Consider the following 24174-nt stretch of genomic DNA (forward strand, 5'->3'; position numbering starts at 1 on the left):
AAACATATTCACCAATCAAGACATGATATATCCCACAATGACATGCAGCAAAATTATAAGACAGTATCTCAACTCTTTTTACATATTGCAATTAATGCAATTTCTATTAGTTCTTTCCACTTCCAAACAAAAATGTGGTTGGATTATTCAGCGTATGATCAACCTGTGTCAATAAATCCTGGACCATGGTAACATATATGCGTACGTATAGTTGTGAATGTTACTCATTAAATAACTACAGTACTGATACTCCATATTAAGAGCATTGATTTGCCGTTAAAATGAAATCTGTAATAACGTGTCAATGGCAGCAGTGACAATCGAACACTGCGGTTTTAATGTTTCACGTGTTCACAATTTAATTAATCCATCTTTATGGATTACAACAAATAGTGGGAATTGAAACACATTTGATTGCATTCCGTTATCAAACATAGTCAATGAAGACATTTCCAGCACAATAGGGTCAGGGAGGGGGATGTGTGTGAATCAGTGCAGGGTGGATAGATGGGGGGGGGTGGCAGGAGAATCAATGCGAGGTGGATAGGGTGATCAGCGCAGGATGAATAGATTGGGGGGGGGGGGGGGGGAGAGGGGGAGGGGAGCACAGGGGATGTCAGTGAGGACTGATTAGAGGCGGGAATGGGGATCTGTGCGGGATGGAGAGGAGGGTCCCAGGATAGGGGGGGGAGGGGTGGAGGGGTCGTACGAGAGAGAGAGGGGGCGAGGTGGGGAGGAGGGAAGGTCAGCGCTCCTCGGACAACATCGCCCCGCTGCCTTGGCCGTTGGGATTTCCTCGCCACCGCCTCCATCCTCTGCCAGCCAACAGCAAGGTGCGGGGCCGAGCGATGCAGCTCAGACAGCCTATAGCTATTGGATCTATGGTGCAACTGCTTCAGAAGTGTCGGAGCGAATGACGGGTCCCGAATAGCAGCAGCAGCGGCCGTGGCAGCGGCTTCATCACCTCCTCCTCCCGCCCCCCGCCCCCCGCCCGGCCTGACAAGGGTCGCTGCATGCAAATCTGCTACCGGCGCTTTTAAAACAAACCCTCCTGCACGCCGAGGCCTCCCCCTCTCTCCCTCCTCCCGGCCACGGCGTACAGGTGGGGTTTGTTTTAAAAGCGCCGTTAGCGGGTTTGCAAGCAGCGGGCCGCGACAGCGGCTTCATCACCTCCTCCTCCCGCACCCCGCCTGCCCTGAAAAGGACCGCTGGTTGCAAACCCGCTAACGGCGCATTCAATACAAACCCTCCTCCCTGCCTCGGCGTGCGGGAGGGTTTGTATTGAAAGCGCGGGTTTGCAAGCAGTGGCCGCTATCAGGGCGGGCGGGAGGAGGTGGAGATGGAGCCGCTGTGCGGGGCCCATCATTCCCTTCGTCACCACGCACCTAGTATCTTTACCATGCAATACAGTCGTCACCGCCGACACAAAACGTCACGTTCCTTTTCTCCAGAGATGTTGCCTGACCCGCGCAGTTACTCCAGTTTTTTGTGTCTGGCTTCGGTATAAACCAGTATCTGGTTGCCAAGCCGGGCAAAATGACTCGGTGTTTAGGTTGCCCGGCGGCGCTTTGAGTGATCAGTGGCACCCGGGCAACCGTTAATTTCGAGCCCTGGGTTGATAAATGCCAGCAATGTTCAGATCCGAAAAAGTCTACTGTTCAACTTCCGAGTCTTTTAAAGTGAATTAAATCATGGTTCATCTTTATCACGGGTCCATTTCCCCACTTCAGTTTCATTTCCCTTGATAACTGAACATAAATGAGCTTTCCTTACGTGTCATGGGCCCAACTCAACGAAACACCAGTGAAGGAAGGTGCCCACTTGATAACCCCAATGATGTACTTGCATCTATATGATCAGTTGTTATGTGCTTGTTAACATGTAGATAGTTTATTATTGCATATGGAGTTAATTATTGTCCTTCGCATAAGTGTATATAAGCAGTTTAGATACTACTTTGGCTTTGGGCTTAGTTTTCTTGGTTGAGCACTTATCATGGTGTTATCGCACATACTATGTGTTTTAATAGTAATAAATTGTATATACGATATGATACAATATAACTTTATTTAACCCAGGAGGGAAAATGATCTGCCAACAGTCATAAAAACACAAAATGCACAAAACACAAAATACATGAAACATGAGATTAAAGTGACGAGTGGAAAGGCTTGGGGGATGTGGGTCATTCTCAGTCTACCCCATGGCAAAATGGGGAGGAGTTGTGAGGTTTGATAGCCACTTGGAAGAAGGATATCTTGAAATGTTGAAGGAACAGAGCCTTCTCAAAAAGTACAGCCAGCTCTGTCCCTTCTTGTACAGAGCTTGAGCATTCCTGGACCAGTCCAGTTTACTGTCCAGGTACACTCCAAGGTATTTGTACTCCCTGGTAAACTGCATATTTAATGGATCCTTGGTTTTGATTCTGTGGTTTTAGAATAACTACCGCCAGTGCTTGAGACTCAGTTAGAATTACTGAGACATGGCTGCAAGAGGGCCAGGGCTGGGAACTGAATATTCAAGGGTATACATCCTATCGAAAAGACAGACAGATGGGCAGAGGGGGTGGGGTTGCCCTGTTGGTAAGGAATGAAATTCAGTCCCTTGCAAGGAGTGACATTGAAACAGGAGATGTGGAATCAGTGTGGATAGAACTAAGGAATTGTAAGGGTAAAAATACCCTAATGGGATTTATCTACAGGCCCCCAAACAGTAGCCTGGATATAGGGTGCAAGTTGAATCAGGAGTTAAAATTGGCATGTAGTAAAAGTAATGCTGTGGTTGTTATGGGAGATTTCAACATGCAGGTAGACTGGGAAAATCAGGTTGGTACTGGACCCCAAGAAAGGGACTTTGTAGAGTGCCTTCGTGATGGATTCTTAGAACAGCTTGTATTGGAGCCTACCAGGGAGAAGGCAATTCTGGATTTAGTGTTATGTAATGAACTGGATTTGATAAAGGACCTCGAGGTTAATGAGACAATAGGAGGCTGTGACCATAACATGGTCAGGTTTAATCTACAATTGGAGAGGGAGAAGGGTAGATCGGAGGTGTCAGTGTTGCAGTTGAATAAAGGGGACTATGAGGCCATGAGGGAGGAGCTGGCCAAAGTTGACTGGAAAGATACATTAGCAGGGATGACTGTGGAACAAAAATAGCAGGTGTTTCTAGGAATAATACAGAAGGTGCAGGACCAGTTCATTCCTTGGAGGAAGAAAAATTCCAAGGGGAGAAAGGGATGACCATGGCTGACAAGGGACGTCAGGGACAGTATAGAAATTAAAGCAAAGAAGTACAACGTAGCAAAGATGAGCTGGAAGCAAGAGGATTGAGTAATGTTTAAAGAACAACAGAAGATAACCAAAACGACAATATGGGGAGAAAAGATGAGGTATGAAGGTAAGCTAGCCAAGAATATAAAGCAAGATAGTAAAAGCTTCTTTAGGTATGTGAAGACGAAAAAATTAGTTAAGACCAAAGTTGGACCCTTGAAGACCGACAAGGTGAATTTATTATGGGGAACAAGGAAATGGCAGAATAATTGAACAGGTACTTTGGATCTGTCTTCACTAAGGAGGACACAAACAATCTTCCTAATATACTAGTGGCCAGAGGATCTGGGGTGACGGAGGAACTGAAGGAAATCCAAATTAGGCAGGAAATGGTGTTGGATAGACTGATGGGACTGAAGGCTGATAAATCTCCAGGGCCTGATGGTCTGCATCCCAGGGTACTTAAGGAAGTGGCTCTAGAAATTGTGGATGCATTGGTGATAATTTTCCAATGTTCTATAGACTCAGGATCAGTTCCTGTGGATTGGAGGGTAGCTATTGTTATCCTACTTTTTAAGAAAGGCGGGAGAGAGAAAACAGGGAATTATAGACCAGTTAGCCTGACATCGGTGGTGGGGAAGATGCTGGAGTCAATTATAAAAGATGAGATAGCTGAATATTTGGATAGCAGTAACAGGATCGGTCTGAGTCAGCATGGATTTACGAAGGGGAAATCATGCTTGACTAATCTTCAGGAATTTTTTGAAGATGTAACTAGGAAAATGGACAAGGGAGAGCCAGTGGATGTACTGTGCCTGGACTTTCAGAAAGCATTTGATAAAGTCCCACATAGGAGATTAGTGGGCAAAATTAGGGCACATGGTATGATGTACATGGTAGAGTGCTGACATGGATAGAGAAGTGGTTGGCAGACTGGAAACAAAGAGTAGGGATTAACGGGTCCCTTTTAGAATGGCAGGCAGTGACTAGTGGGGTACCGCTAGGCTCGGTGCTGGGACCGCAGCTATTTACAATATACATCAGTGATTTGGATGAAGGGATTCAAAGTAACATTAGCAAATTTGCAAATGACACAAAGCTGGGTGGCAGTGTGAACTGTGAGGAGGATGCTATGAGAATGCAGGGTGACTTGGACAGGTTGGGGGAGTGGGCAGATGCATGGTAGATGAAGTTTAATGCGGATAAATGTGAGGTTATCCACTTTGGTAGCAAAACAGGAAGGCAGATTACTATCTAAATGGCGTCAAGTTGGGAAAAGGGGAAGTACAATGGGATCTGGGGGTCCTTGTACATCAGTCTATGAAAGTAAGCATGTTGCCTTTATAACAAGAGGAATCGAATACAGGAGCAAAGAGGTCCTTCTGCAGTTGTACAGAGCCCTAGTGGGACCACACCTGGAGTATTGTGTGCAGTTTTGGTCCCCTAATTTGAGGAAGGACATTCTTGCTATTGAGGGAGTGCAGCATAGGTTTACAAGGTTAATTCCCGGGATTGTCATATGCTGAGAGAATGGAGCAGCTGGAGTTTAGAAGGATGAGAGGGAATTTCATTGAAACATATAAGATTGTTAAGGGTTTGGACACGCTAGAGGCAGGAAACATGTTCCCGATGTTGGGGGAGTCCAGAACCAGGGGGCCACAGTTTAAGAATAAGGAGTAAACCATTTAGAACGGAGACGAGGAAACACTTTTTCTCACAGAGAGTGGTTAGTCTATGGAATTCTCTGCCTCAGAGGGCGGTGGAGGCAGGTTCTCTGGATGCTTTCAATATAGAGCTAGATAGGGCTCTTAAAAATAGCGGAGTCAGGGGATAGGGGGAGAAGGCAGGAACGGGGTACTGATTGGGGATAATCAGCCATGATCACATTGAATGGCCGAAGGGCCGAATGGCCTACTCCTGCACCTATTGTCTATTGTCTATTGTCTTTTTTGTCATGATATAAGGGGAGTTTTTTTTTAAACTACTGTATTTGTTTTCTTTTTGCACTACTTTAGATTGCACTACAATCTTTGTAGAATTGTGCTGTTTTGCATTTGTCTTTGTATTTATTGGTGTACCTATCATTACCATGTAAACTGATTATTCCAGGAACTTCGTGTGAACAAGGAGTTTCTTTGCACCCTGGTGTAAATGGATATAAACTGATCTGAATCTGATCAGTATTTTGTCATGTAAACCATTGTTTACTGATCTCTTTTCAATTTTATGAGCAACATTTCTATTTGCTAATCTGGCTTTAATAAACATCTAATAAGGATAATTTGAGATTTCTATATAATTTCGTAAAGGATGGAAAATGCCTTATTATTTGTGCAGATAATCAAAATCCACCTAAAATAACTGAATGCATTTTGACTATCCTTGCCAACATTCTCTTTGGGTTACCAACATATCTTTATGTTAAGATATGCAATGTAGAAGTGCAGTTGAATTGCCATTTTTAATTGTTTTATCTATTAACATTAATTTTGGTGAAAAGACAACATCCGTGTGATAAATGCAACCTTCTAATTCCGTTGCAAATATTGATTTCTATATGCTCCCCTAAATTCTACTTGATCCAAATTGTCTGAATTATTACTCAATAAGTACACAATAATACACAAAAAAACACTCTTGACTCACGAATCAAGAAAGGTGCAGATTGTGCAAAATTAATCAAGAAGCAATCATGCACTGTTTCTGGGAACATAAAATTCTGCTCAGTTTTGGGGTTTTTTACTCAGTTACTAGGAAAGTAGCTCAAGTCTTGCTGGTTAACATTTTATGTATTTTCACAACTCTCAAAGCTGTTGTTTTATTTCTTTGCTATCTTCTCTTGTTTATGATATCTATAATTATTAATTACCAAGTAATAAAATAGTAATGATTACACTTCACTTTCAATTTCTAAAATGACACATTTCCTGTAGAAACTAATTCTCATCATTCCTGGTAGATTCTGAACTCTCCTTTACCCACGCTTTATGTGTTTTGCTTTGCCTTCTTCAATTGTAGATTGAAAGGGTCAATTGTAATCATGCATTGTCTTTCCGCTGACTGGTTAGTACACCACAAAAACGTTTCACTGTACCTCGTTGCACATGACAATAAACTAAACAAAACTAAACTAGATTCCGTAGTTTGATATTTTTATTTTTAGTTGCTACAGACCAAGCCTCAACATTACCCATGCCTCAACCTAGCACAACTTCAATTTTTGTTTCCAAAAACATAATTTTCTTAAGGTATAATATACATTACACTTCTGAGCCCTGTCAGAATGCAGAAGTTACATCCTTTCCCTCAGATGCACTTTAGTCAATTTGTCAATAATGGTAATTTTACATCGATGTTTTGAAATGTTTACACACCGATTCAATTGTACACATCGACTTATCAGATGACTTCTAATGGTCCAATGGTGCTTTATTTGTCACGTGTGCAACTGCACAGTAAAATTCATTTCGCATAGTTACTCATGTAGACACTGCCATGTTTTGCCGCTATTTCCACAGTCCAAGGTCTGGTCCGCCCACGTGCTCGGTCTACTGAACGGCTCCCGATCTTGAAGGCTCTGGAGCCAATACCCCAGTTCACCCTCCTGCCGCCCCTTGCTCCTCACGTCCGACATCTCCAGTGGCTCCCTCCTCATCAGTTCTCCGGTCTTCGGGGAATGAGCAGGATGGTGACCACTGGCACTTTATCATCATTGCGACACCTGGAACAGGATAATTTACCTTTGGACCGTTCACTATTTTCTGAAAGAATTTTAATTGTTTTTGCGGTTATTTAGTAAGCTGCCGAACTTTGTAGACATTTAATGTGCCAATACACTTACTAAGTTGGAAAGAATGTTAACACTCTCACCTTGCATCATTCTATTGATATTTCTGTCACTTTCTCATAAATGGAGAAGGACTGGCCAAATGTTGTGCCTTCCACCACAGTGGTAAATGCTGTGGTGGATCTTTGTGTTAAATTTTAGATTGTGTTTTTGTGTGTTTTTCATTGATAAGCACTTTCAATTAAATTTCTCCTAAAGCTACATGTTTAGTGGCAAAATGTTTAGCTTGAAATCCAATTGTATGAAAATCCCTTTCCTGACTTACCTTTGTATTGAAGAAATCAAACTAGTTTGCAAATTCATTTCACTTGCACTTTATGAGCAATGTGACGAATAAAACTGATTGTTGATTGTTGTTGTTGTTGATATCAGATGTCGGTTTTCTTTGATTCTCTCTGCCTGTCTGTCTCTTTCTCGTGAAAAGTTATGTAACATCAGAATGTGGTTTTTATCTTTCTGATCAGTAACTAAGTGATCATGTTTTGGCATTTGCAACGAGAAATAATTATGAAGCTATCAGCTTTCGCCATTACAATAGAGGAAATCTGGCAACAGTATCGACTGCACACAGATGCATAGTTTAATGTTGACATCCAGAGGTTTTGACGCTGATTATATCTATACTATGCTTCGTTACATGCGGTGTTGTACATTTTAATGCTGTATTAAGCCATATTTATTCCCACAAAGCCAAACTTTAAAAAAAGATTATAATTCGCTCATAATTATTTTGAAATTCCATAAAGTATAAAATATACATCATAATATAAAATATATTTATTTTAGAAGTTTATTTGTGGTATTTCAGCTTTAGCTTAATCCTATTTAGATGTCATGTTTTTCCCCACCTTCAGTTAAATATTTAGAAAACAAGTTAGATATTAGTATGTTTTAATTATTAGTTTGTTGTTTTTGAGAGTTCCCTCAATCTTATAGCAGTTTAACTTGCCTCAAGAACTGCAATTTTAAAGGTAACTTATGTTACAATTTTTTTAACAATCTGTCATTTTGTTTTGAATGGATAGTGAAGTTTGCCAGGAAGACATTCTTAATTTTCAAAGACTGTTACAGAGATTGTATTTATATATATTTGTGTAGTATAATTATGTTGAGAATTCACAGCTGCAGCTGCAGTGCTGTAAAAATAATGCCTAGAAATTGGATCGCGGAGTGCCACGTTTGAATGCAGTGTGCAATTTGATTTACCGGAAATATAAAACTTAAAGTAAAATCAAGGATTTTTTCGCAATTGTATGGCAGATGATTTCCCTCCTGGGTCACCCCTGCATCTCACCAGCAAGGATATGAGGGCATTGCAGATGGCGCAGAGGCGATGCACCTAGATGTCTCTTTGGTTTGGGGGACTTTGTTTATACGAGAGATTGAATAGACAGTGCTTGTTTGTTTTTTTTGCTGGAACAAAGATGTGCATAGGGTGAGCTGCTTTAAATATCTGGGAGACCACATCTCTGAGGTTATGACATGGTCATCACACGCCGCAGCACTCGTGAGTAAGGCAAAGCAGCGCCTTTACCACCTCAGGCAATTGAGGAAATTCAGAGTGTCTCCGAGGATCCTCCAGTGCTTCTACTCAGTGGCTGTGGAAAGCATCTTGTCTGGAAATATTACAATCTGGTTTGGGAATTGCTCTGCCCAGGACAAGAAGGCTCTGCAGAGAGTAGTGCGTTCGGCCGAACGCACTATGGGAACTTCACTCGCCCCCCTGCAGGAACTATACATCAGGAGGTGCAACTCCAGAGCCAATAAAATCATGGGAGACCCCTTTCACCCCTGCAACGGACAGTTCCAGCTGCTACGGTCAGGCAAACTCCTCCGTTGCCATGCTGTGAGAACGGAGAGGTTGAGAAGGAGTTTCTTCCCAGAGGCCATTAGGACTGTAAACTCCTATCTCACCAGGGACTAACTTTACTGAACCACTCTACTGCTTTTTTTTAAATTGCTGTTTTTTTCCCTTTTTCCTTCCGCCCACAATATTTAATATGGAAAAGAATATGTGATTCTGTTACATTCTGTTTGTAGTTTGTTTGTTTGTTTGTCTTTTTGCACAAAGTCCGCGAGCATTGCCACTTTTCATTTCACTGCACATCTCGTATGTGTATGTGACGAATAAACTTGACTTGACTTGACTTGAAGAGTGAGTTATTAATATTATGAGAGCTATTGGAAAGGATAGAGATTTAAAAAAAAATCCCTATGGTAGGAGTATTAAAAACAGGGCATAGGATTATGGTGAGAAGAAAGAGTTTTAAAGGAGACATAAGGAGCAAATTTTTATTTACTCAGAGAGAAGTTGATATTTGGAACTCGTCACTGGTGGAAGTGATGAAATCAGATTCAATCATTAGATTTAAGAGCCATTTAGGCACTTAATTAGGCAAAGCATAGACAGATATGGGCTTATTGGCACAACCAGGATTAGTGCAGATGGGCAATATAGTTACCATGGCTGTGATGGGCTGGAGCGCCTGTTTCAGTACTGTGCAGCTCTTTTATTCTTTTTTTTATTTATTTTTTTTTATTTATTAGAAGTAGACATATTATACAATGTAATTACATATTATAGTAGAAAAAAAACTTTTCATATACATCAGTCATACATTATTAAAATTTTCCATTATCAATTACTTCTGCTTCTAGTATTTTTATTTTTTATAGAAAGCGAGAAAAAGAGAGGGTAGAAAGTTACAAATAAAAAAGAAAGCAAAAAAAAAACACAACAGAAAAACAAGGGAGGTGGAATGGGTTACCTGTGATACATCAATGGAGATAGCAGCTCTTTTATTCTAAGCCCAATAAACAATTTGCTTGCCTGACACCATTCTGTGCACTGACCCATTTTCTATAGCCATGGCAAGTGACACTTGACCTAACCCTTCCAACCATCTCCTACCCTGACCTCTCTCACAACATTCCTTCTCTCCAGAAATGTTGCCTGTCCCGCTGAGTTACTCCAGCTTTTTGTGTCCACCTTTGATTTAAACCAGCATCTGCAGTTCTTTCCTACACACCCTCTCGCAACATCCTGCCTCAACCTCTCTACCATTTCAAGTCTGACAACCCTTCTTTCAAAGGTACACAAAATTGCTGGGGAAACTCAGCGGGTGCAGCAGCATCTATGGAGCGAAGGAAATAGGCGACGTTTCGGGCCGAAACCCTTCTTCAGACCCCCCTGATCTGCACCCGCTGAATTTCCCCAGCAATTTTGTGTATCTTCCATATTCCAGCATCTGCAGTTCCCTTTTGAACCCTTCTTTCAATCCTGATCCAACCTCTTTTCCCACATTGATCCTATTTCCAACATACTTATTTTACCCAGATCACTTCCCTCCCACTATTTGTCAGACAAAATATATTTGTTTGATATATATTTCTGGAAGTAAATCATCAATTTGATTTGATTTATCAGTCTTACCAATCAATTGTATTCTCCTGCTTTGAATTGAATTGTATTCCAATTATCCTGCTTTGTGCACCATAAAATCTTTGATGTATGATGAGGTAGAGAGGTTGTTCGGCACGGACTTGTAGGGCCGAGATGGCCTGTTTCCGTGCTGTAATTGTTATATGTATCCTTTCCTACCCTCGCCAGTGGTTGTGGGACAAGCTCTGAATCCATATTATGTCTGTCCATGTGTACATATGAGAATTTCATAATGTAATAAGAATAAGTGTTTTATAGTTAAAACTATGGCTTTTTCTTGTTTTCCAGCTGGGAAGGTCAAGGTAGAAATGAAGTGGGAAAGTGTAAGGAAACTGACCAAGTGCATATAAAAGTGGATCCCAAGTACTACAGACCCACTGAAGTGGTAAGAATAATCAACTAGTAATTAAAAAAAACATGGTTTCGTTGATGTGTGTTGTGGCAACTGACTTTTACTAATGGTACTTGTTAAATCATCTGAAATTGCAATTTGGTTCCAAAAATATTGTAGGTCAGTAGGAGGTGTTAGTTGCATTTCTGACAGTTAGTAATACACTTCTACCATTAATACTTGTATTATGAAATACTTGCATTATATTGTGAAATTCTTGTGGTATATTATAGTTTACTCTTGCCTGGGATTATTCTGGTTGATCTAATCCTTTTGTGGCATATAGTGTTTAATTCTATTTTAATTGCTTGAAATAATTTCCGCAATATTGTTATTTTAGTTCTTTTTGCACCTCTCAATTTACTTCCAAAAATGAATTGAGCAAGTGTTGGTTTAATTGTTTAATGAGTCATTTTTGCACTTTCGGTCAAATGCACAAAAAAATTGCAAAGATCAACTTTGCAATTATTGACTAAAAGTCTACTCCCAATCATCAGCAACTTGACAGAAAATGTCACCAACATCACTATCTGACATCACTTACTCAGTAATAATCCACTCACCCATGCCAGTTCCTCAGATGTGTAATTAGAATGGGATACTTGCCTCTGAAGTACTGCCCAAAATGATTAGGATTGAACAATACTAGAGTTCACAGATAGCAAGTGTGAAAAAATGGGGGGTTTTCAGGTCTTGGTGGCAGGCAGATGGTGCTGGATGGAGGGTTAATTGCAAATGTTATATATATATATATATATATATATTACAATTATTTATTGGAGTCAGCCTACTAGTGTGAAGATTTGAAATAGTAGCAATAACTAGGTATGGAGTATTTCAAAACCATTGCGATTTGGAAATCAGCAAATCTTTTTTAATTCTATGATTTTTCACACTTCACAGGGAAATGACTAGTTTTATCTTAAACTAGTCCAAGTGCAGACCCGTTGGGTCTGTTCCCCCAACGTGCGGTTGTGGGGGGGGGGAGGCGGCATGCAGCGTCACACACACTAACTATCCCCCCGCCCGCACTCACGCTAATTACCCCCCTTGATATTATATTAATATTATTAATTTGCTCCTTTTACCCCATAACCACCCTATCTACTGACGCATTGCCCCCAACTTGCAGTCACACTTGGGGGGGGGGGGGGGCGGGGGTAGAGAGTGAGGGCTGAGAGAGAAGGGGCAGAGAAAGAGACACAGACACAGAGAGAGGGGCAAGAGGGAGAGGGGGGGGGGGGTGGAGAGGAGGATAAGAGATAGGGTGGATGAGGGGGGAAAGGTGGGGGAGGAGGGGAGGAGAGTGAGGGGGAGAGAGAGGGTGTGCTGAGAGGGGGGTGAGGGGGAGAGGTGGGGAGCAGGGAGGGGGGGGGTAGGGGGGAGGGTGGAGGGAAGAGGGTAGGGGGTGTGGAGGGGAGGGGGTTTAGGGGAGGGAGGGTGGGGGAGGGGATGGAGGGGAGGAGGGAAGAGAGAGAGCGGGGGGAGAGGGGGAGGAGAGAGGGGGAGGGGAAAGAGGGGGAGAGAGAGAGTGTGCTGAGAGGGGAGGGGGAGAGGTGGGGAGCAGGGAGGGGGAGGGAGGGTGTAGGGAAGGGGGTAGGGGTGTGTGGAGAGGATGGGGTTTAGGGGAGGAATGGTGGGGGAGGGGAGGGAGGTGAGAAAAAGAGGGGAGAGAGAGAGGGGGAGGGGGAAGAGGAGGGGGGGGAGAGGACAGGAGAGGAGAGGGGGAGGAGAGGAGAGGGGGGGAGGAGAGGGGGAGGGGGGAGAGGTGAGGGGGGAGAGGGAGAGGAGAGGGGGGGGAGGAGGGGTGAGGTGGGGAGAGGAGAGGAGGAGGGGGGGAGAGGAGAGGGGGGAGAGGAAAGGGGGGAGAGGAAAGGGGGAGGAGTGGGGGGAGAGGAGAGGGGGGAGAGGAGGAGGGGGGGGAGAGGAGAGGGGGGGGAGATCCTAAAAAACATTTTAGACCCAAAAAAGGCACATTCTGCAAGCATTGTAGAACCAAAAGAGACATTTTTTGCAAACATTTTAGAACCAATAAACACTTTTTGCAAACATTTTAGAACCAATAGACACATTCTGCAAGTGTTTTAGTACCACTAAGGACACTTACATTTGAGTAGACATGTGTTCAGTGTTATTCACAGCTCAGAGAAACGTGACCCTCTGCCTTCCTCCAGCTTGCAGACACTGATTGAGGCACACCACTTCCTGGTTTTATAGTCCCTCCCCCCTGCCGCCAGCAGGGGCAGCAGAGAGAATGGGGAATTTTGTAAAATCATTAATATCTCTGTCATTTTTCATCGACGGGAAAAATCCTCGGCACACAAACGGCGGAGGGGGGCTCTGAGCAAGGTGGCCAAAAATGACGGCCGTAGGTGGCGGCGTTCTCTCGGAAATCGCAGCACAGATGGCCAAAACCGGTCAAGAACAGACTTTTAGTAATATAGATATCAGCGTATGTTATGGAAAATAATATAAGTCGTAATCCCAACCTATTGATTCATTGAAAGATATGATTTTATTATTTATCAAATAATAATTTATTTGTGTAGTATTCCCATTGATTGCTTTATGTGTGAGAGAGAATGGGCTTGTATTCACTGGAGTTTAGAAGGATGAGGAGAGATCTTATAGAAACATATACAATTATAAAAGGACTGGACAAGCTAGATGCAGGAAAAATGTTCCCAATGTTGGGTGAGTCCAGAACCAGGGGCCACAGTCTTAGAATAAAGGGGAGGTCATTTAAGTCTGAGGTGAGAAAAAACATTTTCACCCAGAGAGTTGTGAATTTATGGAATTCCCTGCCACAGAGGGCAGTGGAGGCCGTCACTGGATGGATTTAAGAGAGAGTTAGATAAGGCTCTAGGGGCTACTGGAGTCAAGGGATATGGGGAGATGGCAGGCACGGGTTATTGATAGGGGATGATCAGCCATGATCACAATGAATGGCGGTGCTGGCTCGAAGGGCCGAATAGCCTCCTCCTGCACCTATTTTCTATGTTTCTCTGTGATTGATACAAATACATCGATAGATGCTCCTGAACACATCATCAGTGATGTAACCTGGGGTCATTGGGTGTTTCGGGTCTATCAACATCAGACACCCTCACCGAGGCGACCCAGCCGTGGTTGATCAGACCACAACTTGTGTTCAGGTGGCAATCGCTCCTCCCCATGGACCTCGTCTCCTGATCCAGAGCCATCTCAAGGCCTTCTCCGCTGCCTCTGTGGTGTACTTGATGGCCCTTCTCCTTGCCACTCCGTTGATGCCCAGTGCACTCAAGGCTTTGTAGAGTGATTGCCCTGCAAAACCTCTGCAGCCAACCTCGATGGGCATACACCTTGCCTTCCAGCCCTGCTTGCGGCAGTCTATGACCAGTTCTTCATATTTGGTCATCTTCCTCTCGTGGGCCTCCTCCAGACGGTCCTCCCACGGCACTGTCAGTTCCAACAAGACGATGTTTTTGGTCGCATCTGAGACCAGGAGGATATCTGGCCTCAGGGTGGTCGTGGCAATGTGCTGTGGAAACTTCAGCTGTTTCACCAGATCTACGGAAAGCTGCCAGTCCTGCGCAGTCGCCAGGATTCCTGATGGATTCCTGGCTGCTGTGGTTCTTGGCAGCTGCACTCCGGCCTTCACGAAGGTGATCATCTGGGTGGTGGGGCGTTCTCGTCTGCAGCTGCTGATTCCCATGCTAAATATCCAATTTTTAATAGTAAAAAAAACACTACAGATTCTATAAATGAAATAAAAACAGAAAATCCTGGAAAGACCCATCAAATCAGAGTGAAATCAAGCAGGCATTGTTGTAGCTGAGTAAGAGTTGGGGATTAGGATCAGTGTTCACATGGAACAGGCATAGCTGGGGCCCCAAGCAAGTGCCCATGTCTACACCTTTAACTTGAAGGAAGTGAGGGAGTCAAAAGAGTCAAAAGGAGCAGGCAGAAACAATGGGTCTGCCAGACCCGTTTGTGGATTTTGGGAAGTAGCTGGCAGTGCGAGGCTGGGGAACAATAAGGTTGCAGGCTGGGGAGGGAACATTGCCATAGGTGATTAGATTGGAAACAGTCTGGGAGATGATGGCCTGGTGTTCGTCTGTGGGATCATAGTCAAGGGGTAGTAAGTATGAGGAGGAGCTGGCATCTGGCCTCAGCCTGCCACCTATTTCTCCCATCCACTCCCCTTCCATCTGCATTGCTTCCTCCAGCATTACAAGTCGCAACTCTTCAATTCTTTTGTCTCACACTTTATGCCTTTTCATCTCAGGCTTCTGTCCAATCATCTGCCATGGTTGCCATCCATACCCCCTATTTGTATCCACCTAGTACTTGCCAGCCTTGGTCCTGCCCTCCCTCTCTTTCAGCTTTCTTCCTCACCTCCTCCCCCCACAGTCAGTCTGAAGAAGTGTCCCAACCTGAAACGTATCTTCTCCAGATATGCTGCTGCCCGATGAGTTACTGCAGCTCCTCGTTTTTCTTCTGCACCTCCTTCCCAGGAGGTAGCATACTTTGGATGAATCCAATCAGATATACAGAATGGTGAGTTTCTTATCGTATTGGGAAAGTCAAAGGCAAACATTTTTGTGTGCGCTTTTTGTTAGCGCTTTTGACATAGCAAAACATCGCAAGGTATTAGCAGATTTTAATGTCAAACAATATATGATGCTCAGCCCCATAAAATGATAATAGGACAGATGGCCAAAATATAACTATTAACCAGTTAATATTTCAGCTCAATAGCCTGATAATAGATAATGGAACTGAAAAGTTAAGTTTCTCTCCAAAGGTATTATCTAACCTGACAAGTATTTCCTGTGTTTTCTGTATTTATTGTCAGTTGGGAGCATGGTTTCATCTCTTGAAGCAGATTGGTCAATTTATCCTCAAATGGTAAATCTTTGATATATGTGCCTTATTAGGCAAATTAACTTCTGCGTGGTTAAGAACAATGGCTGCTTTCTTTACACCCTACATCCAGGAAATACGCAAAATCATAAAGTCTTAAAGAAATGCACACACACACAGCAGTCTTTAAAAGTAATTTTATGAACATAACAAAATTTCACCACTTTTCATGTTAATTAAAGGAACCATTCCTTTAATTATAACAATTGATAACAATACTTCATCTCATCTAATGTTAATTAAAAGAACCATGCTAACCTTCAATCTTTATTTCACTTAGAACATAGAACAGTACAGCACAGGAACAGACCCTTTAGCCTACAATGTCTGCGCCAAGCATGATGCCAATATAAATTAATCTCATCTGCCTGTGTGTGATCCCTATCCTTTTGTTCCCTGCATTTCCATGTGCCTATCCAAAAGCCTCTTAAATGCCACTATTGTATCTGCTTCTGCCACCATCCCTGGCAGATTGTTGCAGAGTGCCTCAGATATGAAGAAGGTTGTTTAGTTTAATTTAGTTTCATTCCCGATGTATGGAAATCTCCAAAGGGTACTGAGGCGGTGTGATTTCATCTTTAATCTTGTGACTACCTGTTTTGGCATTGACTGATAATACATGTTTGTGTGCTTTGAGGTTTATTGTGAAGAATGATGCCATAGAGTCTTTAATAACAGAACTTCAAATAGCTGTGTGCCATATGGAGTTGCTTGCTTACCTGGGTGGTTATTGCTTTTCAGAAGAGTTCTGTCACCAGACTGTGGTGGCATAGATTTGAACTTTATGCGTTTCTCTACATTTACCTCTATTGATGTTCTTTTAGCCTTTGTCACTTTGACATAGCATGGGATCTTACTGGAAAATAGCTATGCATAGATTGTTCAAAAACTGGTGTAACAGCTAGTACTCCTGTCAGTTGATGCAACATGAGTATAGAAGTTGGGATGTTATGTTACAGTTGTACAAAACATTGGTGAGGCCACATTTGGAGTACTGTGTTCAGTTTTGGTCACCCTGTTATAGGAAAGATGTTGTTAAGATGGTGTAGAGACTATTTATGAGGAAGTTGCCAGGCCTCAAGGACTTGCGCTACAGAGAAAGGTTGAGCAGGCTAGGACTATATTCCTTGGTGCGCTGGAGGTTGAGGGGTAATCTTACAGAGGTGTATAAGATCATAAGGGGAATGGATATGGTAAATGCACAGAGTCTGTAACTCAGTGTAGGGGAATCAAGAACCAGAGGACATAGACTTAAGGTGATAGGGGAAAGATTTCATAGGTACCCGTGGGACAACTTTTTCAAACGAAGTGTGGTAGGTATATGGAACAACATGTCAGAGGAGGTAGTAGAATAGGATACTATCACAACATTTAAAAGATATAGGCTAATGCAAGCAGATAGCACTAGTGTAGATGGGGTATGTTGGTCAGCATGGGAAGCTTGGGTCGAAGGGTCTGTTTCCATTCTGTATGGCTACGATTTCCCTTCAATATGAGTTGTGTGACCAAATTTTCTTGAACATTTTAATACCTCTCCACTTCACGAGTGGCAAGAAGTGATCTTGGCAGTATGAAACCTCTGTCATTTGCATTCATCTCGGAATCATAATTGTTGATCAGCAATCCATTATGTGTCTTAACTGTTTCCAGTACATCAGAAAGAGCCAAGATATACTCAGGTTATAGAAGGGTAGCTTTTGGCAAAATGAAGCTGACAATTTCTACAATAGAGATTCTGCTGGAGTCATTGACAATCACAAGGAAATGATCACCAGCGTATAGGTCTGCCAAGTCAACATTGATATTAATCCTTTGGATAAATCTGGCATGAAGGCATGTGTTGATGTTTTGTTCAACCAATTTCCTCCTGAGAAGCATCTCAACAATTATTTAGTTTCAGGATTGCTTGATGGCCTACATGAGCATTGTCTATAGTATGTTTTATTAAAGAGTCATACTGTGTGGAAACATGTCCAACTACACTAGTCCAACCTGCCCACGTTTGGTCCCTATTCCTCCAAACCTGTCCTATCCATGGTACACAAAAATGCTGGAGAAACTCAGCGGGTGCAGCAGCATCTATTGAGCGAAGGAGATAGGCAACGTTTCGGGCCGAAACCCTTCTTCAGTGTCCTATCCATGTACCTGTCTAACTGTTTCTTAAATGTTGGGATAGTCCCAACCTCAACTGCCTCCTCCATACACCCACGACAGCTTGTTCCATACACCCATCACCCTTTGTGTGAAAATATTACCCCTCAAATTCCTATTACATTTTTTCCCCTTCACCTTAAACCTATGTCCTCTGGTCCTCAATTCACCTACTCTGGCCAAGAGACTTTGCATCCACCCGATCTATTACTGACTGTTGAATGAAGCACAAGGTACTGTGGATTCAATACAAACTTTATATAAGTCTCACAAAGTATGTTTAGAAATACAATGTGGAAACAGGCCCTTCGCCCCACCAAGTCTGGGTTGATCAGTGATCCCGCACACTTACACTATCCCACCCAAACTTGGGACAATTTATATTTTACCAAGCCAATTAGCATACAAACCTGTACTTCGTTGGAGTATGCAGCGCCCGGAAAAAACCCCATGCAGGTCACGGGAAGAAGGTACAAACTCCATACAGACAGCACCCATACTCAGGATCGAACCCAGGTCTCTGGCGCTGTAAGGCAGCAACCCTACCACTGCGCTCCTGTGCCACCCTTCGTGTAACATCTCTGAGGGTTGTTGCTATATACAGGAACAGAATATCTTGGTTCATTTCAGATTTGATGTCGCTTAGTGTCACTATTTTGGGTAACGCATGCATACTCACACAAAACTAATATACATTTTTATCGGTTTGTACCCACAGGAGTTAGTTGAAACCACTTAGTATGTTGTCTGCACAGTCTTGAAATTCAGTAAGATATCATAATCTCCTAAAATGACATAAATTATCATTTTAACTATTTGGATTTATATGTCATTTGTGATGGAAATATTCCCTTAACCATCAAAGATGTGGTGTTGTTGTAAGGACATGAATATTGTTGAATGTCTGTCTGTTCTCTCATCACATTGACAGAGCACCTGTCTCAACTGGTACAGTGATTCACAAATCGAGAGCGTTCACTCTTATTCATGGATTAGTGCTCTGATGATGCATTGAATAATAACTGTCCACTCAGAATCTTCAGAATTATGTTGTTTCTTGCATTGGTTTCAACACTTGACTGCTGAGTTTTCACGCATTGGGCTTGAAGAATTTTCCATGCAACATTTGTACTGCTTCCTCTCAGCAGGACATTCTGTCTGACGAGGATAGCTGCTATTTCACTGTTTTGATTTCTGTCCACTTTTGATGATGCTGGCAGTAGTTCTCTCTGTCAGTCAGTTCAGTCCGTCTCCAGAAGGGTCCCGACAACACCTACCAATGTTCTGCAGAAATGCTGCCTGATCCGTTGTCATACTCCAGCACTATGTGCCCTTTTTTTGGAAACCAGCATCTGCAATTCCTTCTTTCTACAAGTTGTTCTCTGCTGATGGTTTCAAGTAAACAGTTCTTTCTTGGCATTTATTCTCCCTTTGGATCCTGTTCACTCCAAAACTCCAAAACCACTGCATTCCTTCTCTCTCCATCCTTCTCCCACCCAAGTCGCATCAGGTTCTCGTTTTCACCCAGCAAACAGCTAACAATGGCCTGTTTCCTTTATGCTCGGTGTTTTTTTTGCATATTTTTCATTCATTGTTCTATCTCTACATCATCGTCTATATCTCCCGTTTCCCTTTCCCGTGACTTTCAGTCTGAAGAAGGGTCTTGACCCGAAACGGCACCCATTCCTTCTCTCCAGAGATGCAGCAGCCTGTATTCATTATTTCATTGAAGTGGCTTTGATTTTCATTTGGTTGCATAGATTTACATCCTTTAATGATCTGCATTTTCAGCTCTTGCTCATGATTAGAAAATTCATACTCTGCTTCATGACCTAGTGTGATGGAACACAATGTTCTGCCACGGTGTGGAGCATGTAGTCAGTACAGCCTTTGCTTCTATGCATTTAGAATTGGTAGGTGGCAATCTGCCAGATATATCTTGTACCACTGTGGTGTAATGGGGCTGCTTTACCTTTTGCACCATCTTATGTTATTAGACTTTCAAATCTACTTTTCCCAGAGGGCAGAGCCAAAGATGGCTTAGAAACATAGGAACATAGAAAATAGGTGCAGGAGTAGGCCATTCAGCCTTTCAAGTCAGCACCGCCATTCAATATGATTTCAGCTGATCATCCAGAATCAACACCCCATTCCTGGTTTCTCCCCATAGCCCTTGATTCTGTTAGCCCGAAGAGCTATATCCAACTCTCTCTTGAATACATCCAGTGAATTGGCCTCCACTGCCTTCTGTGGCAGCAAATTCCACAACTGCCAGTGTGAAAAGGTTTTTCCTCATCTCAGTCCTAAATGGCCGTCCCCTGGTTCTGGACTCCCCCAACATCGGGAACATTTTTCCTGCATCTGGCCTGTCCAATCCCTTAATAATTTTATATTTGTCTATAAGATCCTTGGATGGCTTGGAATGGCATGAGGCTAGTTAGGCAAGGCTGTTGCTATATTAACAGTATGTAAATGCAACTTTGGTGCAAAGAGCATGCTAAGTAATACCACATCTTTTCAAGGATGTTTGATCTGCATAGACTCTGGTTATGTAGATGATGTTAGAATTTGCCAACACCTTAACAGTCTGATTCATTCTGAACACAGATTGAAAAGGTAACAATTAACAGAAAAAGAATGTTCTTGATGTTCAAGATATTGACAATTGCTACTTGTGGTTATTTGATGCACATTGGCAAAATAGTTGTGAATGAGAAATCTTTGATGCTTATGATTAATTAAACCTCAAACTTTGAGCGCTCTATCAGAGGAGAATTAGGACATCGCAGCACTGTTCACCTGCACTGCTTCAGGAAGCGGCATTAGGATTGTGGAAGAGGACGAGCATATTTTCACAAGGCCGCACTTCCTCAAAAAAGAATCAGAGCTCGTAACTCTTTGATCTGATCAAGTTAGCACAGCTGTTGGCATTGCTGTAAAATGTGCTTCAAGGGAATTGTGGAGAAAGAGCCTGGAGAAGTGAGTTGTGCCCATTTTTACTTAGTAGAACCCCAACATGATATGCCTGATATCAAAGCTTTTCACTGTACCTCGATACGTGTGACAATAAACTAAATTCAACATCTTAAAAGGTGAAATTCTTGTCTTGTGTGGCCTTCAAGGACAATGTACAGGAGGAGCTAACAGATGGTGGAAGATCTAGTCTCTATCTTGCATGTGCTTTGTTAAAGAATCGACTATCCCCAAATGCCTTATGCTCGGAAAAACCAGTCCCTTTTAATGGACTGCTCAACCTATCACAAAATTTTTTTTACTTTTACAAGGGAAGAAGCTTCATACTTTGCACGATTCATTCGTTGAATGAAAAATAATGGCCTATCTGATTCCAATTAGTGTCATCCTTGCGCCAAAAGACAATTCTGAAAAATATCTGAACATGTGTCATTTGATATAATTAAAAGAGATGTAAATGCAGTTTTACTGCCTGAACCTGTTTAACAAGGATTTTCTCACAATGAAAACTTTTCTGATTGACTTTACCTAACAAGCGTTGCAACAGTTTGGAAACGGTGGTGTAATCCCTTCCAGAAATTATCTTTATCCCGTGTTCAGATTTGCTTTGTTCAGGGATTAACCATGTTTCAGCAGTTTTGATGGAAATAGAAGGAATGTGTCAGGCAACAGGAGAGGCTCAGGTAGTCAACACAGGACCCAGATTGTGGACACTATGAATAGTACAGTAATCCCTAAATAATCCACCTAAGTATCAGCCTGGATTATGTGCTTTCATACAATTCCTGCTCAATATCTCATCATATAATCTACCATGCTTGTTATTGTAGTAGAATCACAAATGTCATTTCATTGCACGCCAAATTAAAATGAAATTGTCTTTTTAGGTTTACATAAGATAACAACCTTGGTTCTGTTGTAGCATTTGAACCTGGGTGTCTGATGGTTCTGGGTTTCGATCCCCACCCCAAAGATTTGGGCACAAAATCTAAATTAGGGCAGGACTATACCATAGGAGATGCTTACATTTGGATCAGCAATTGAAATGCCTTCTTCAGGGCATTTGATAGATACAACTGCATTATTCATGGCAACCCAGGTAGACTGGTTAGTCGATATGTGTCCTTGTTCTGGGTACAGGTGTGTATTTCCCCCGAAAACCGCTATTATGACTACACATCAAAAGTATCTACTGGTGATTGACAATGAAAAAATGTGGCTCTACTTATGATCACTATTCAGCATATTTCTAAAGCATTATTTTACACAGTTTATCACTAGTGCTTTTGTAACCTCTGCCACTGCAAATATTCTATATGAAATTTTTTTTTAACGCCTCCTCAACATGACCAGAACAGATAGGCCAAATTAGTCTCCTGCATTAGGCAAAGAATCTTGATTTCTTCTTTCCCTTTATCAAAAAGGGGAAAGCATAGCCACACATGCTTGGCCATGTTGTTCCAGATATTACGACTAATCAATGGTTGTAATCATTAGTCTAATAACATCTAAAATCAACCTCTGAGCTCAGTAATGCAAGATCACTCCTTGGGGTCCCATGAAACTGCAGGCTGCTTCTGGCCATTTCATAACAAAATATTACAAATCTAAATGTTAATCTGTATCTCAGTAAACACAGTTATGTACATAGTTCTGCTTGAGAGCTGCGTGAGCTGGTTAAACATCTTTCAATAAAGATTTTAGTTGTTTGAGTCAGTAATACTCTGCGGAGTGTTGTCCCATTAGCTCCTTTTTATAGCGCTCAACCTTTTGCCAGGTTTCATTATAATGAGTAACACCCAACTCATTCAGAATATAACAAGCTGTCAAATACATAACGAAGCAAGCCACAGAGAATGCATATTTTTGAAAGTAGTACATTAGGGGCCTTCTTTAGCCTGTTATAAAGCCAGCCATTGCGGCAAGATTTACTGAGTTTGTAATGAAAATATTTTCAGGCCACAGATGGCTTTCTAATACAGAAGGGGGTTGCTACTGGACCAAAATAGGACAGAACAGTTTTATAGTTTGCACAGACCCCAACAGAGAATTGATCTTTTAAATTCAGTAGGTGTTAGAAATCTTGTGAATAATACTGGAAAATGCTGCCGTATAAAATGGGCAAATTGAAAATCTGGATAGGTATTTTCCAGCAATCTCTTTTACTTAAGAATCGCAGCAACTACCCTGTTCTGCATCTTCTAGTGCCAGCTTCATTTGTTTTTCTTCAGTTTCCTCTATCTTTGTTGATCTCCATCTATTTACAGCTTTAAATGTCAGGTGATCTGTGATGAACAAGCCGTTGGCATTTAGTCTCTGGCGTTACTATCTCTATTTGTATGTCTTGGACTCCACCCTGTCAAAAATATTCCTTTTGTTCTCTTCAAATTGAAACATGTTTGGTTTCCAACTTTTCCTGTTCTGATAAAATCACCTCAACCTGAACTCTGTTTCTATCCACACAGATGCTGCCTGATTGCTGGCTTTCCCGAGCATTTTCAACTCTGCAGATTAGCATCTGCAGTCTGTTGCTTTTAGATCAAGCTTTTATATCCCAAGTGATATATTTTAAGTGTCGTCCATTCAGGATTGATTTTACAGAAATGCTAATCCATATCTTTGTTACATCAAGATAACTGAGTAGGTGAATCAAGGACCAGAGGACATAGGTTTAATGTGAAGTGGAAAGGATTTAATAGGAACCTTTTCACACAAAGGGTGGTGGGTGTATGGAACGAGCTGCCAGAGGAGGTAGTTGAGGCTGGGATTATCCCAACATTTAAGAAACAGTTAGACAGGTACATGGTTAGGACAGGTTTGGAGGGATATGGACCAAATGCAAGGCAGGTGGGACTAGTGTAGCTGGGACATGTGGCCTGGTGTGGGCAAGTTGGGCCGAAGGGCCTGTTTTCACACAGTATCACTCTATGACTAACTATTCCAATGTGTCACTTATACTATTCTCCATAAACATGAGGTAAAAACAAACCACAGAGGTCATGTCTTTCTTGCACTGAACCATTCACCCTTACTCCTATGATTTATAAACAATGAAATTCTTTACTTGCTGCAGCTTTACAGGCATATTAATGCAACAGCACATCGGATAAATCAAAAATCAACAATAATACAATAAATGATCAGTTAATACTAGGTAACCAGACCATAATAGTGAAAGCTGAAGTATGAAGTG

The 24174-nt window shown here is 42.2% G+C and overlaps 1 protein-coding gene across 1 annotated transcript in view; it reads left to right on the top strand.

Annotated features, from left to right (window-relative positions):
- gmds (GDP-mannose 4,6-dehydratase) overlaps positions 1 to 24174 on the top strand; it is a 666455-nt gene that overhangs the window by 558748 nt on the left and 83533 nt on the right. The window contains exon 9 of the mRNA XM_033016353.1: positions 10850 to 10946. Within this exon, the coding sequence (XP_032872244.1) occupies positions 10850 to 10946 (97 nt within the window). The remainder of the gene's footprint in view (positions 1 to 10849; positions 10947 to 24174) is intronic.

Source organism: Amblyraja radiata, chromosome 2 (assembly GCF_010909765.2).
Source record: "Amblyraja radiata isolate CabotCenter1 chromosome 2, sAmbRad1.1.pri, whole genome shotgun sequence".
NCBI classification, from domain to species: Eukaryota; Metazoa; Chordata; class Chondrichthyes; order Rajiformes; family Rajidae; genus Amblyraja; species Amblyraja radiata.